General features: G+C 52.3%; 1 protein-coding gene across 1 annotated transcript in view; it reads left to right on the top strand.

Annotated features, from left to right (window-relative positions):
• The window catches only part of LOC140722871 (NACHT, LRR and PYD domains-containing protein 3-like), a 50798-nt gene extending 41890 nt beyond the window's left edge, over positions 1-8908 (top strand). Inside the window, exons 8-9 of the mRNA XM_073037508.1 lie at positions 7056-8239; positions 8818-8908. Of these exons, the coding sequence (XP_072893609.1) occupies positions 7056-8239; positions 8818-8908 (1275 nt within the window). The remainder of the gene's footprint in view (positions 1-7055; positions 8240-8817) is intronic.
• The last annotated feature ends 5778 nt before the right edge of the window (positions 8909-14686 follow it).

Here is a 14686-nt window from a genome sequence, read left to right as displayed (position 1 = left end):
AGACCCCACACACCAGTGAAAGGTTCCGGACATACCATGAAACCCCACACGACTCTGGCAGGGGACTGACACACACCGAGACGCAACAGCCTCCTGGCAGAGTGTTGACACATTGTGAGACGCTACACACCCCTGAGAGAGTCCTGACACACTGTGAGGCCACACACACCCCATGACAGAGTCCTGAAACACTGTGAGATCCAACACACCCTTGACAGGGTCCTGACACACTGTGAAACCCCACACACCCCTGACAGAGTCCTGACACACTGTGAGATCCCACACTCCCCTGACAGGGTCCTGACGCACTGTGAAACCCCACACACCCCTGACAGGGTCCTGACACACTGTGAGACACAACACTCCCCTGACAGAGTCCTGACACGCTGTGAGACCCCACACACCCCTGACAGGGTCCTGACACACTGTGAAACCCCACACACCCCTGACAGGTTCCTGACACACAGTGAGACCCCCCACACCCCTGACAGAGTCCTGACACACTGTGAGACACAACACACCACTGACAGGGTCCTGACACACTGTGAGACCTCAGACACCCATAAGAGGGACGTGACACACTGTGAGACCCCACACACCCCTGAGAGGGTCCTGATACACTGTGAGACCTCAGACACCCCTGACAGAGTCCTGACACACTGTGAGATCCAACACACCCTTGACAGGGTCCTGACACACTGTGAAACCCCACACACCCCTGACAGAGTCCTGACACACTGTGAGACCCCACACTCCCCTGACAGGGTCCTGACGCACTGTGAAACCCCACACACCCCTGACAGGGTCCTGACACACTGTGAGACACAACACTCCCCTGACAGAGTCCTGACACGCTGTGAGACACCACACACCCCTGACAGGGTCCTGACACACTGTGAAACCCCACACACCCCTGACAGGTTCCTGACACACTGTGAGACCCCCCACACCCCTGACAGAGTCCTGACACACTGTGAGACACAACACACCACTGACAGGGTCCTGACACACTGTGAGACCTCAGACACCCATAAGAGGGATGTGACACACTGTGAGACCCCACACACCCTGAGAGGGTCCTGATACACTGTGAGACCTCAGACACCCCTGACAGAGTCCTGACACACAGGGTAAGACCACACACACCCCTCTTTGGCTGCTGACAAACTGTGAGCCTACACTCACCCCTTGCAGTGTCCTGACACACTGCGAGACCCCACACACTCCTGACAGGGTCCTGACAGACTGTGAGACCCCACACACCCCTGACAGCATCCTGACACACTGTGAGACCCCACACAACCCTGGCAGGTTCCTGACACACTGTGAGACCCCACACACCCCTGACAGTGTCCTGACACACAGTAGGACGCAACAGCCTCCTAACAGGGTGTTTACACTTTGTGAGACCCCACACACCCCTGACAGGGTCCTGACACACTGTGAGACCTCAGACACCCCTGACAGAGTCCTGACACACTGTGAGACCCCATACACCCCTGACAGGGTCTGTCACACTGTGAGACCCCACGCACCCCTGGCAGGGTCTGACACACTGTGAGACCCCACACACCCCTGACAGGGTCTGTCACACTGTGAGACCCCACGCACCCCTGGCAGGGTCTGACACACTGTGAGACCCCACACACCCCTGACAGGGTCTGACACACTGTTAGACCCCACACACCCCTGACAGTGTCCTGACACACTGTGAGAGCACACACACCCCTGACAGTGTCCTGACACACTGTGAGACCCCACACACTCCTGACAGGGTCCTGACACACTGTGATACCCTACACACCCCTGACAGGGTCCCGACACACTCTGAGACCCTACACACACCTGACAGGGTCCTGACACACTGTGAGACCCCACACACTCCTGACAGGGTCCTGACACACTGTGAGACCCTACACACCCCTGACAGGGTCCTGACACACTGTGAGACCCCACACACTCCTGACAGGGTCCTGACACACTGTGAGACCCCACACACCCCTGACAGGGTCCTGACACACTGTGAGACCCCACACACCCCTCTTAGGGTACTGAAACACGGTGAGACCCCACACATCCTTGACAGGGTCCTGACACACACTGAGACCCCATAAAACCCTGGCAGGATCCAAACACAATGAGAGACAGCACACCCTCCTAAGAGGATACTAACAAACATTGAGACCCCACACACTCCTGATAGGATCCTGACACACTGTGAGACCCCACACACCAGTGAAAGGTTCCGGACATACCATGAAACCCCACACGACTCTGGCAGGGGACTGACACACACCGAGACGCAACAGCCTCCTGGCAGAGTGTTGACACATTGTGAGACGCTACACACCCCTGAGAGAGTCCTGACACACTGTGAGGCCACACACACCCCATGACAGAGTCCTGAAACACTGTGAGATCCAACACACCCTTGACAGGGTCCTGACACACTGTGAAACCCCACACACCCCTGACAGAGTCCTGACACACTGTGAGATCCCACACTCCCCTGACAGGGTCCTGACGCACTGTGAAACCCCACACACCCCTGACAGGGTCCTGACACACTGTGAGACACAACACTCCCCTGACAGAGTCCTGACACGCTGTGAGACCCCACACACCCCTGACAGGGTCCTGACACACTGTGAAACCCCACACACCCCTGACAGGTTCCTGACACACAGTGAGACCCCCCACACCCCTGACAGAGTCCTGACACACTGTGAGACACAACACACCACTGACAGGGTCCTGACACACTGTGAGACCTCAGACACCCATAAGAGGGACGTGACACACTGTGAGACCCCACACACCCCTGAGAGGGTCCTGATACACTGTGAGACCTCAGACACCCCTGACAGAGTCCTGACACACTGTGAGATCCAACACACCCTTGACAGGGTCCTGACACACTGTGAAACCCCACACACCCCTGACAGAGTCCTGACACACTGTGAGACCCCACACTCCCCTGACAGGGTCCTGACGCACTGTGAAACCCCACACACCCCTGACAGGGTCCTGACACACTGTGAGACACAACACTCCCCTGACAGAGTCCTGACACGCTGTGAGACACCACACACCCCTGACAGGGTCCTGACACACTGTGAAACCCCACACACCCCTGACAGGTTCCTGACACACTGTGAGACCCCCCACACCCCTGACAGAGTCCTGACACACTGTGAGACACAACACACCACTGACAGGGTCCTGACACACTGTGAGACCTCAGACACCCATAAGAGGGATGTGACACACTGTGAGACCCCACACACCCTGAGAGGGTCCTGATACACTGTGAGACCTCAGACACCCCTGACAGAGTCCTGACACACAGGGTAAGACCACACACACCCCTCTTTGGCTGCTGACAAACTGTGAGCCTACACTCACCCCTTGCAGTGTCCTGACACACTGCGAGACCCCACACACTCCTGACAGGGTCCTGACAGACTGTGAGACCCCACACACCCCTGACAGCATCCTGACACACTGTGAGACCCCACACAACCCTGGCAGGTTCCTGACACACTGTGAGACCCCACACACCCCTGACAGTGTCCTGACACACAGTAGGACGCAACAGCCTCCTAACAGGGTGTTTACACTTTGTGAGACCCCACACACCCCTGACAGGGTCCTGACACACTGTGAGACCTCAGACACCCCTGACAGAGTCCTGACACACTGTGAGACCCCATACACCCCTGACAGGGTCTGTCACACTGTGAGACCCCACGCACCCCTGGCAGGGTCTGACACACTGTGAGACCCCACACACCCCTGACAGGGTCTGTCACACTGTGAGACCCCACGCACCCCTGGCAGGGTCTGACACACTGTGAGACCCCACACACCCCTGACAGGGTCTGACACACTGTTAGACCCCCACACACCCCTGACAGTGTCCTGACACACTGTGAGAGCACACACACCCCTGACAGTGTCCTGACACACTGTGAGACCCCACACACTCCTGACAGGGTCCTGACACACTGTGATACCCTACACACCCCTGACAGGGTCCCGACACACTCTGAGACCCTACACACACCTGACAGGGTCCTGACACACTGTGAGACCCCACACACTCCTGACAGGGTCCTGACACACTGTGAGACCCTACACACCCCTGACAGGGTCCTGACACACTGTGAGACCCCACACACTCCTGACAGGGTCCTGACACACTGTGAGACCCTACACACCCCTGACAGGGACCTGACACACTGCGAGACCCCACACACTCCTGACAGGGTCCTGACAGACTGTGAGACCCCACACACCCCTGACAGCATCCTGACACACTGTGAGACCCCACACACCCCTGACAGTGTCCTGACACACAGTAGGACGCAACAGCCGCCTAACAGGGTGTTTACACTTTGTGAGACCCCACACACCCCTGACAGGGTCCTGACACACTGTGAGACCTCTGACACCCCTGACAGAGTCCAGACACACTGTGAGACTCCATACACCCCTGACAGGGTCTGTCACACTGTGAGACCCCACGCACCCCTGGCAGGGTCTGACACACTGTGAGACCCCACACACCCCTGACAGGGTCTGACACACTGTTAGACCCCACACACCCCTGACAGTGTCCTGACACACTGCGAGACCCCACACACTCCTGACAGGGTCCTGACAGACTGTGAGACCCCACACACCCCTGAGAGCATCCTGACACACTGTGAGACCCCACACAACCCTGGCACGTTCCTGACAGACTGTGAGACCCCACACACCCCTGACAGGGTCTGTCACACTGTGAGACCCCACGCACCCCTGGCAGGGTCTGACACACTGTGAGACCCCACACACCCCTGACAGGGTCTGACACACTGTTAGACCCCACACACCCCTGACAGTGTCCTGACACACTGTGAGAGCACACACACCCCTGACAGTGTCCTGACACACTGTGAGACCCCACACACTCCTGACAGGGTCCTGACACACTGTGATACCCTACACACCCCTGACAGGGTCCCGACACACTCTGAGACCCTACACACACCTGACAGGGTCCTGACACACTGTGAGACCCCACACACTCCTGACAGGGTCCTGACACACTGTGAGACCCTACACACCCCTGACAGGGTCCTGACACACTGTGAGACCCCACACACTCCTGACAGGGTCCTGACACACTGTGAGACCCTACACACCCCTGACAGGGTCCTGACACACTGCGAGACCCCACACACTCCTGACAGGGTCCTGACAGACTGTGAGACCCCACACACCCCTGACAGCATCCTGACACACTGTGAGACCCCACACAACCCTGGCACGTTCCTGACACACTGTGAGACCCCACACACCCCTGACAGTGTCCTGACACACAGTAGGACGCAACAGCCTCCTAACAGGGTGTTTACACTTTGTGAGACCCCACACACCCCTGACAGGGTCCTGACACACTGTGAGAACTCAGACACCCCTGACAGAGTCCTGACACACTGTGAGACCCCATACACCCCTGACAGGTTCTGTCACACTGTGAGACCCCACGCACCCCTGGCAGGGTCTGACACACTGTGAGACCCCACACACCCCTGACAGGGTCTGACACACTGTTAGACCCCACACACCCCTGACAGTGTCCTGACACACTGTGAGAGCACACACACCCCTGACAGTGTCCTGACACACTGTGAGACCCCACACACTCCTGACAGGGTCCTGACACACTGTGATACCCTACACACCCCTGACAGGGTCCCGACACACTCTGAGACCCTACACACACCTGACAGGGTCCTGACACACTGTGAGACCCCACACACTCCTGACAGGGTCCTGACACACTGTGAGACCCTACACACCCCTGACAGGGTCCTGACACACTGTGAGACCCCACACACTCCTGACAGGGTCCTGACACACTGTGAGACCCTACACACCCCTGACAGGGTCCTGACACACTGTGAGACCCCACACACTCCTGCCAGGGTCCTGACACACTGTGATACCCAACACACCCCAACCACCCACCCACAGTGCACGTGCTGATCAGCAAAGCCACTTCTTGGTATTTTCAATCAGTGACGGTGGGATGGGTGGGGGAGCTGTGATTCCCCAACCTGTTCCTTTGACAGAATGCCCTCCACCCTCTTCTCTATCTCCATAGGCCACATCAACACTGAGGATTGAAAGTTTCTTCCACAGAAGAAAATGACAGTTGTGACAGTAGTGGGAGATTTTTTGGTACGGGACAGTCGGGGGTCAGTAAACTACCAGGAAAATACTGACCTTTACAACACAATTAATGTGGAAATGTGATGATTGGATTTTTATCTAGACCGTGCCTCTCTGTCCAGTTTCGGGTCTGTTAATCAAATATACTTTACTGTGCAAACATCCATTGATGAATCCAGTTAATGCAATAGCTTTGCGCTAACTAACTCTTGTGCACTTAAATACTGAGTTCTGAGTTGAGGCATCTAACAGTTTGTCCACTGTCTGTTCCCATGGAAGTTGTTCAACAGAAACACAAGGAGACTCTGCGGGCACAAACTGAAACACTGAGAGTGAACACGATGCTGATGAGGGAAAAGGTGAAGGTTTTCCAACTTGTTGATCGATACGCTGAGCTCACGGTCATTTCTACTGTTCGAGATCGGAAACTGGTGGAACATGAGCTGCTGGCAAAAGGCAGAGACCACGAGGAGTGGAGACAGAAACATCTTCACGGAGTGCTGGAAAAAATCCGGACTGATCAGTTGTTCCAGAGCAGATTTTCCCAAAGTTACTCCATATCTTGGAGTACGGCAGCAGTGGCCGGAGTCCCGGGGATCGGGAAAACAACAATGGTTCAAAAGATTGTTTATGACTGGGCCATGGGGAAAATATACCAACAGTTCCAGTTTGTCTTCAGTTTCAAATTCCGGGATTTAAACTCCGGTAACAACAGAATAAGCCTGAAGGAACTGATTCTGGATCAGTATCCCTACTTTGCGACTATCCTGAGAGAGGTCTGGAAGAACCCAGAGGGATTGCTGTTTATATTCGATGGTTTGGATAAATTCAAGGACAGAATCGATTTTGCTGACAGTCGGAGAGGTACAGAATCCAAGCACCTGTGCCCAGATCCCGAGTGGTGGTGTGAAGTGTCCGACATTGTGTACAGTTTAATCCAGGGGAAGCTGCTCCCAGGGTGTTCAGTGCTGGTGACCACCCGCCCCACTGCGTTACATTTATTGGAAAATGCTCAGATCGGTATCCAGGCTGAAATCCTGGGATTTTCTGATGAGGAACGGAAGAAATACTTCATCAGACATTTTGAAGATCAGACGGTGGCAGAAGCTGTTTTCAAACACGTGAAGGAGAACGAGATCTTGTACACCATGAGCTACAACCCCTCCTACTGCTGGATCCTCGCTCTGGCACTGGGCCCATTCTTCACACAAAGAGTCAGGGACCCGCAGCGAGTTCCCAAGACCATCACCCAACTGTATTCCTACTATATTTACAACATCCTGAAAAACCACGGCCGTGAGATTGAGAACCCCCGTGATGTGTTACTCAGAGTTGGCCAGATGGCCTTCAGAGGAGTGTCCGAGAAGAAGATTGTGTTTACAGATGGAGATTTGATCAACTACAATCTACAGCCTTCCCAGTTCCTGTCCGGATTCCTGATGGAGCTTTTGGAGAGAGAGTATTCTGCCCGGAGCGTGGTGTACACATTCCCACACCTCACCATCCAAGAGTTTGTAGCTGCAGTCGCACAATTCCTGAATCCACATCCCGGAAATATCCTGAAATTCCTCACTGGAGCCCACAACACGACTGATGGGCGATTTGAGGTATTTCTCCGTTTTGTTGCTGGTCTCTCCAACCCAATGACTGCTCGGGGCCTGGAGGAGTTTCTGGGTCCATTTCCTAATGAAACAACCTGCCGGGTGATTGACTGGGTAAAGGAGGAGGTTAAACGCCGGAGTGGAAACACATGGAGTGAAGCTGGTAAAAGGAGCCTCCTGAACACATTGCACTACCTGTTTGAGTCTCAGAATCGTCCACTGGCTCAGGCCACACTGGGATCTGTGGAAACACTTTCATTCAGTGAAATGACACTGACCCCGATTGACTGCGCGGTCCTGTCTCATGCCATCGGACTCTGTGATACAATAAAACACCTCGACCTGGGGAACTGCCACATTCAGTATGAAGGAATCCAGTGGCTGGGACCCGGGCTGCACAAGTGCCAGGAGTTGAGGTAACTTGATTTATCTCTCAATCTGAACTGTGAAACTGTTCCATTGTGTTGTTTCAGTGTAAAGGAATTTCGGTAAATTTGTAGTAAATCAGATTGTGAAGAATTGTGACAAATGCCCACGGGGTCAGTCAGCAATTCCCCAAGGACGGGAGGGTTCTGTAGTTCCTTGTGAAGGAATTTTGGAGACTTCATCAGATCACCTGTGTGACTGTGCTCACTACCACAGACCCAGACCCCATGGGCGCATCTCCTCTCCCACTCACAAATCTTCCTCACTGTGGGTCTTTCTCCCGTCCTTCATACCTCCCCTCCCGACCCTCTCACATCAGGAACACTTTTCTAACCATCGGGGAATGAGACAGAATATGTGGAGTTTACAGGGTCACACCGACAGACTAAATTTCTGACATTTGGTGAATACGCTGGAGCTGGGCAGTGAGGGACATTGACAGTGATGGGAACTCCGATCAGTGATTTACTGAAGGGTTTAATGTTTCCTGAAATATCCTAGTGACAGAAATTCACCCAAACCCACGGTTTGAATCACTTTGTTCATCAATCTGTCTGTTTGTGTTTAGACTCGGGAGGAATGAACTGGGAGATTCAGGAGTGAAACTGGTGTCTGCGGCTCTGAGGAACCCGGAATGTAAAATACAGAAACTGTGGTAACTACCAGACTGTGGGAGATTGTGTTTACAGTCACTGGGTGTCTGACACTGAACATTAATGTGATCAGCAGAAACAAAGAAACAAAGAAAACGTACAGCACAAAACAGGCCCTTCAGCCCACAAAGCTGCGCCGAACATGTCCCTACCTTAGAACTACCTAGGTTTTACCCATAGCCCTCTATTTTCTGAGCTCCATGTAGCCATCCAGGAGTCTCTTAAAGATCCTATCGTTTCCGCCTCCACCACCACTGCCGACAACCCATTCCACGCATTCACCACTCTCGGTGTAAAAACTTACCACTGACATCTCCTCTGTACCTACTTCCAAGCTCCTTAAAAATATGCCCTCTCGTGCTGGCCATTTCAACCCTGGGGAAAAGCCTCTGACTATCCACATGATCAATGCCTCTCATTAACTCGTACACCTCTATCAAAATCACCTCTCATCCTCCATCACTCCAAGAGAAAAGGCCGAGTTCACTCATCCTATTCTCATAAGGCATGCTCCCCAATCCAGGCAACATCCATGTAGATCTCCTCTGCACCCTTTCTATGGTTTCCACGTCCTTCCTATGTTAAGGCGACCAGAAATGAGCACAGTACTCGGTGGTGTCTGACCAGGGTCCTATATAGCTTCAACATTACCTGTCGGCTCTTAAGCTGAATCCCACAGTTGATAAAGGGAAATACACCGTAAGCCTTCTTAGCATAGCATATGTATAGAATGCATAGCTTTCGATATGTGTAGCAGCTTTGTGTGACCTACAGACTCAGAGCCCAAAATCCCCACAACCCTCCACACTGCCAAGAGTCTTACAGTTAATACCATATTCTGCCATCACATTTGACCTACCAAAATGAACCACCTCACACTTATCTGGGTTGAACTCCATCTGCCACTTCTCAGCCCAGTTTTGCATCTTATCAATGTCCCATTGTAACCTCTGACAGCCCTCCACACTATCCACAACACCTTTAACCTTTGTGTCATCTGCAAATTTACTAACCCATCCCTCCACTTCCTCATCCAGGTCCTTTATGCAAATCCCAAAGAGTAGGGTCCCAGAAACGATCCCCAAGGCACACCACTGGTAACCGGCCTCCATGCAGAATATGACCCGTCTACAACCACTCTTTGCCTTCTTTGGGCAAGTCAGTTCTGGATCCATAAAGCAATGTCCCCTTGGATCCCATGCCTCCTTACTTTCTCAATAAGCCTTGCATAGGGTACCTTATCAAATGCCTTGCTGAAATCCATATACACTACATCTACTGATCTACCTTCATTAATGTGTTTAGTCACATCCTCGAAAAATTCAATAATGCTCGTACAGCACGACCTGCCTTTGACAAAGCCATGCTGACTATTCCTAATCATATTTTGCCTTTCCAGATGTTCATAAATCCTACCTCTCAGGATCTTCTCCATCAACTTACCAACCACTTAAGTAAGACTCACTAGCCTAAAATATCCTCGGCTATCCCTACTCCCTTTCAACATCCGCAACCCTCCAATCCTCCAGAACCTCTCTCGTCCTCCGTGATGATATAAAGATCATTCCAGAGGCTCAGCAATCTCCTTCCTTGCCACCCGCAGTATGCTGGGGTACATCCCTTCATGACCCTGTGACTTATCCAACTTGATGCTTTCCAAAAGCTTCAGCACATCCTCTTTCTTAATATCTACATTCTCAAGCTTTTCAGTCCACTGCAAGTCATCCCTACAATCGCCAAGATCCTTTTCCGTCATGAATGCTGAAGCAAATGATTCATTAAATACCTCCGCTATTTCCTCCGGTTCCATACACACTTTTCCATTGTCACACTTGTTTGGTCCTATTTTCTGACGGCTTATCCTCTTGCTCTTCACATACTTGCAGAATGCCTTGGGGTTTTCCTTAAACCTGTCCGCCAAGGCCTTCTCATGGCCCTTTCTAGTTCTCCTAATTCCATTCTTAAGCTATTTCCTGCTAGCCTTATAATCTTCCAGATTCATATCATTACCTAGTTTATGAACCTTTCGGAAGCTCTTCATTTCTTCTTGACTAGATTTACAACGGCCTTTGTACACCACGGATCTTGTACTCTACCATCCTTTCCATGTCTCATTGGAACGTATCTACTCAGAACCCCACGCAAATATCCCCTGAACATTTTCTACATTTCTTCGGTCCGTTTCCCTGAGGACATCTGTTTCCAATTTATGCTTACAAGTTCCAGCCTGATAGGCTCATAGTTCTCCTTACTCCAATTAAAGGTTTCCCTAACTTGCCTGTTCCTATCCCTCTCTAATGCTGTGGTAAAAGAGATAGAACTGTGATCACTATCTCCAAAATGCTCTCCCACTGAGAGATCTGACACCTGGTCAGGTTCATTTCCCAATACCAGATCAAGTACAGCCTCTGCTCTTGTAGGCTTATCTACATAGTGTGTCAAGGAACCTTGCTGAACACACCTAACTCCACCCCGTCAAAACCCCTTACTCTAGGGAGATGCCAATCAGTATTTGGGAAATTAAAATCTCACACTTCAACAACCCTGTTATTATTACTCCTTTCCAGAATCTGTCTCCCTATCTGCTCCTCGATGTCCCTGTTACTGTCGGGTACCCTATACAAAAGACCCAGTAGAGTTATTGACCCCTTCCTGTTCCTAACTTCTACCCACAGAGACGCAGTAGACAACCCTCCATGACGTCCTCCTTTTCTGCAGCCGTGACACTATCTCTGATCCACAGTGTCACACCCCCACCTCTTTTGCCTCCCTCCCTGTCCTTTCTGAAACAATTAAAGCCTGGCACTCAAAGTAGCCATTCCTGCCCCTGCACCATCCTAGTCTCTGTAATGGCCACAACATCATAGCTCCAAGTACTGATCCACACTCTAAGCTCATCCGCTTTATTCATCTCTAGTACCTGCTTCTCTCTCCTGACTGTGACCCACTTCTTCAGTCTCCCGTGGCCCCGGTGTGACCACCTGCCTGTAACTCCTCTCTATCACCTCCTCACTCTCCCTGACCAGACGAAGGTCATCGAGCTGCATCTCCAGTTCCCTAACTCGGTCCCTAAGGAGCTGCAGCTCGACACACCGGGTGCAGATGTTGCCGTCCAGGAGGCTGGGAGTCTCCAGGATCTCCCACATCTGACACCGAGCACAGAAAACCAGCCTCACACACATACTCTCTGTCTGTATTGTAAACAGATAACCTACCTCGCCTCGACCCTTTATCGCCGAAGCCCCGTTGAGCCAAAGCCTTCCTACTCTGTCTCCCGCTCCTCTGACGTTCGCTCTGTAAATCTGTCTTCCTTTTAAACTCTTCTCGCTGTTCTCACTGGCCGACTTGCGCAGTCGTGCTGAAGAAAAAAATCAGTAATTGTGTTACTGATAAACATTGGGGATTTGTACCGTCTCCTGTATCTCTGTGACCTTCACCCTCATTGTCTCGCATCTCCAGGCTGAAGCGTGTCGGTCTCACAGATTCTGGAGCCGAGGATCTCGCCTCCGCTCTCTGTACAAAACCATCACTGACGGAGCTGGACCTGAGTGGTAATAAACTGGCAGATTCAGGAGTGAAACTGGTGTCTGCGGCTCTGAGGAACCCGGAGTGTAAAATACAGAAACTGCGGTAAGTACCGGACTGTGGGAGATTGTGTTTACAGACACTGGGTGTCTGACACTGGACATTAATGTGATCAGTAATTGTGTTACTGATAAACACTGGGGATTTGTACCGTCTCCTGTCTCTCTGTGTCCTTCACCCTCACTCTCTCTCATCTCCAGGCTGAGGGAGGTCGGTCTCACAGATTCTGGTGCCGAGGATCTCGCCTCCGTTCTCAGTACAAACCCATCACTGACGGAGCTGGACCTGAATGGAAACTCGCTGACAGACCGGTCTGTCCCCGCTCTCCGCCGCCTCATACTGACCCTTCCGAGTCTGGAGGTGATCCGGTGAGTGTTTGTGTTGTTGAAACATTAACCCCAGTCCCCTGTTACTGACACTGTTGTGTAATCTGTTTATTTCATCTTTATTCTCCCATCTGTTTCAGGCTGATGGGGAATCGGTTCAGTGGGACCGGGAGGAAGGAACTGAGATCTCAGCAGGAACCCAGACCCGGACTGAGAGTGGGAATCTGAACAACTGAATGTGTGAACATCCCCGCCCGCGGGATGCGGACATTTTGGCCGATTCCCCGCCCTCCCCTTTAACTCCCGCCCTTACCTTTAATGGCTGCGCGCCGGGGGTGATTCCGAACGGTTTTAACGGAACCGGCTCAGGTCTCGCGCTGTGTGTCGCTCGGAGCGGTCCCGCAGTGACGTGTTTCCGCCTGTTGTCCGGCGGCGCAGCTTCCGCCGGATGTGCGGGTTCGAGACCCGCCCACGTGACACCCCTGGGAATTACCCAGACAGGAATATCCAGGGGCCGGGGCTCAGTCTGGGACGCCGGTGTCCCGGGGTGGGATTATCCCGAGAGAGATTCCTTTTGCTCCCTTTGCTGAGGACGGTGCATTCCGCAGCCTGGCCGAAATAATGATGTTAAATTGACAAATCCCTCGGCAGTGACCCTGGATCTGCAGCGATCTCGGACACGACCCTGAAATGTGATTTTATAATCATCGGTTCCCCGATGCAGAGTGACGGTGAGAAACGGGACTGATTATTCAAACTGTCACTCGTTGTCGCCGGTCAGTTAATTGTGTGTGACTGTGAGTGAGTCGGGAGCAGCTTATTTATTCCCGCACGTCAGCAGCTCACACGTTGTTTAATTTATATTTGTAAATTTACTCACACCCGGGGTCAGACACAGAGTGAATTTCCCTCCACACCGTCCCATCAGACACTCCCGGGGTCAGACACAGAGTGAATCTCCCTCCACACCGTCCCATCACACACTCCCGGGGTCAGACACAGAGTGAATCTCCCTCCACACCATCCCATACAGACACTCCCGGAGTCAGACACAGAGTAAATCTCCCTCCACACCGTCCCATCACACACTCCCGGGGTCAGACACAGAGCGAATCTCCCTCTGCACCGTCCCATCACACACTCCCGGGGTCAGACACAGAGTGAAGCTCCCTCCACACTGTCCCATCACACACTCCCGGGGTCAGACACAGAGTGAATCTCCCTCCACACCGTCCTATCATACAGTCCCTAGTTCAAACACAGAGTGAATCTCCGACTACACTGTCCCATCACACACTCCCGGGGTCAGACACAGAGTGAAGCTCCCTCCACACTGTCCCATCACACACTCCCGGGGTCAGACACAGAGTGAATCTCCCTCCACACCGTCCTATCACACAGTCCCTGGTTCAAACACAGAGTGAATCTCCCTCCACACTGTCCCATCACACATTTGCAATGCCAAACACACAGTGAAGCTCCGTCTGCACCATTCCATCACTCAATTAATCCCACCCTGCAAAATCTCATTTCAGGGAAGCAGTCACCATCAATTTGCGGGAGACTCCCGGAACTCCCGGGAGAGGTGGGATGTCTGCAATAGAGTAGCTCCTTAGCGGCTAGCCAGCTAGTTTAAATAACGTTAGCTATGCTAATGAACGAATGACAACCGTTAAACTCACCTTAACAGTGATTTAACCCCCCATGGGCAATAGAAAATTCACAGTTGCAGACAGTAAACAGTGCAGCGAGCAACTGTCATTATTTTTGACCCCCTTTAAGCAGGGGTATACTTTAGTGTAGTCTGGGGTGAAGTACGTTTTGTATTTTATTTTTTGGAATACTCTGCCATGGCGCTCTCTCTCTCTCTCTC

This window comes from Hemitrygon akajei, unplaced genomic scaffold (assembly GCF_048418815.1).
Source record: "Hemitrygon akajei unplaced genomic scaffold, sHemAka1.3 Scf000092, whole genome shotgun sequence".
NCBI classification, from domain to species: domain Eukaryota; kingdom Metazoa; phylum Chordata; class Chondrichthyes; order Myliobatiformes; family Dasyatidae; genus Hemitrygon; species Hemitrygon akajei.
The sequence above is the reverse complement of the archived record's forward strand: the minus strand, read 5'-3'. Positions and strand labels throughout refer to the sequence as shown.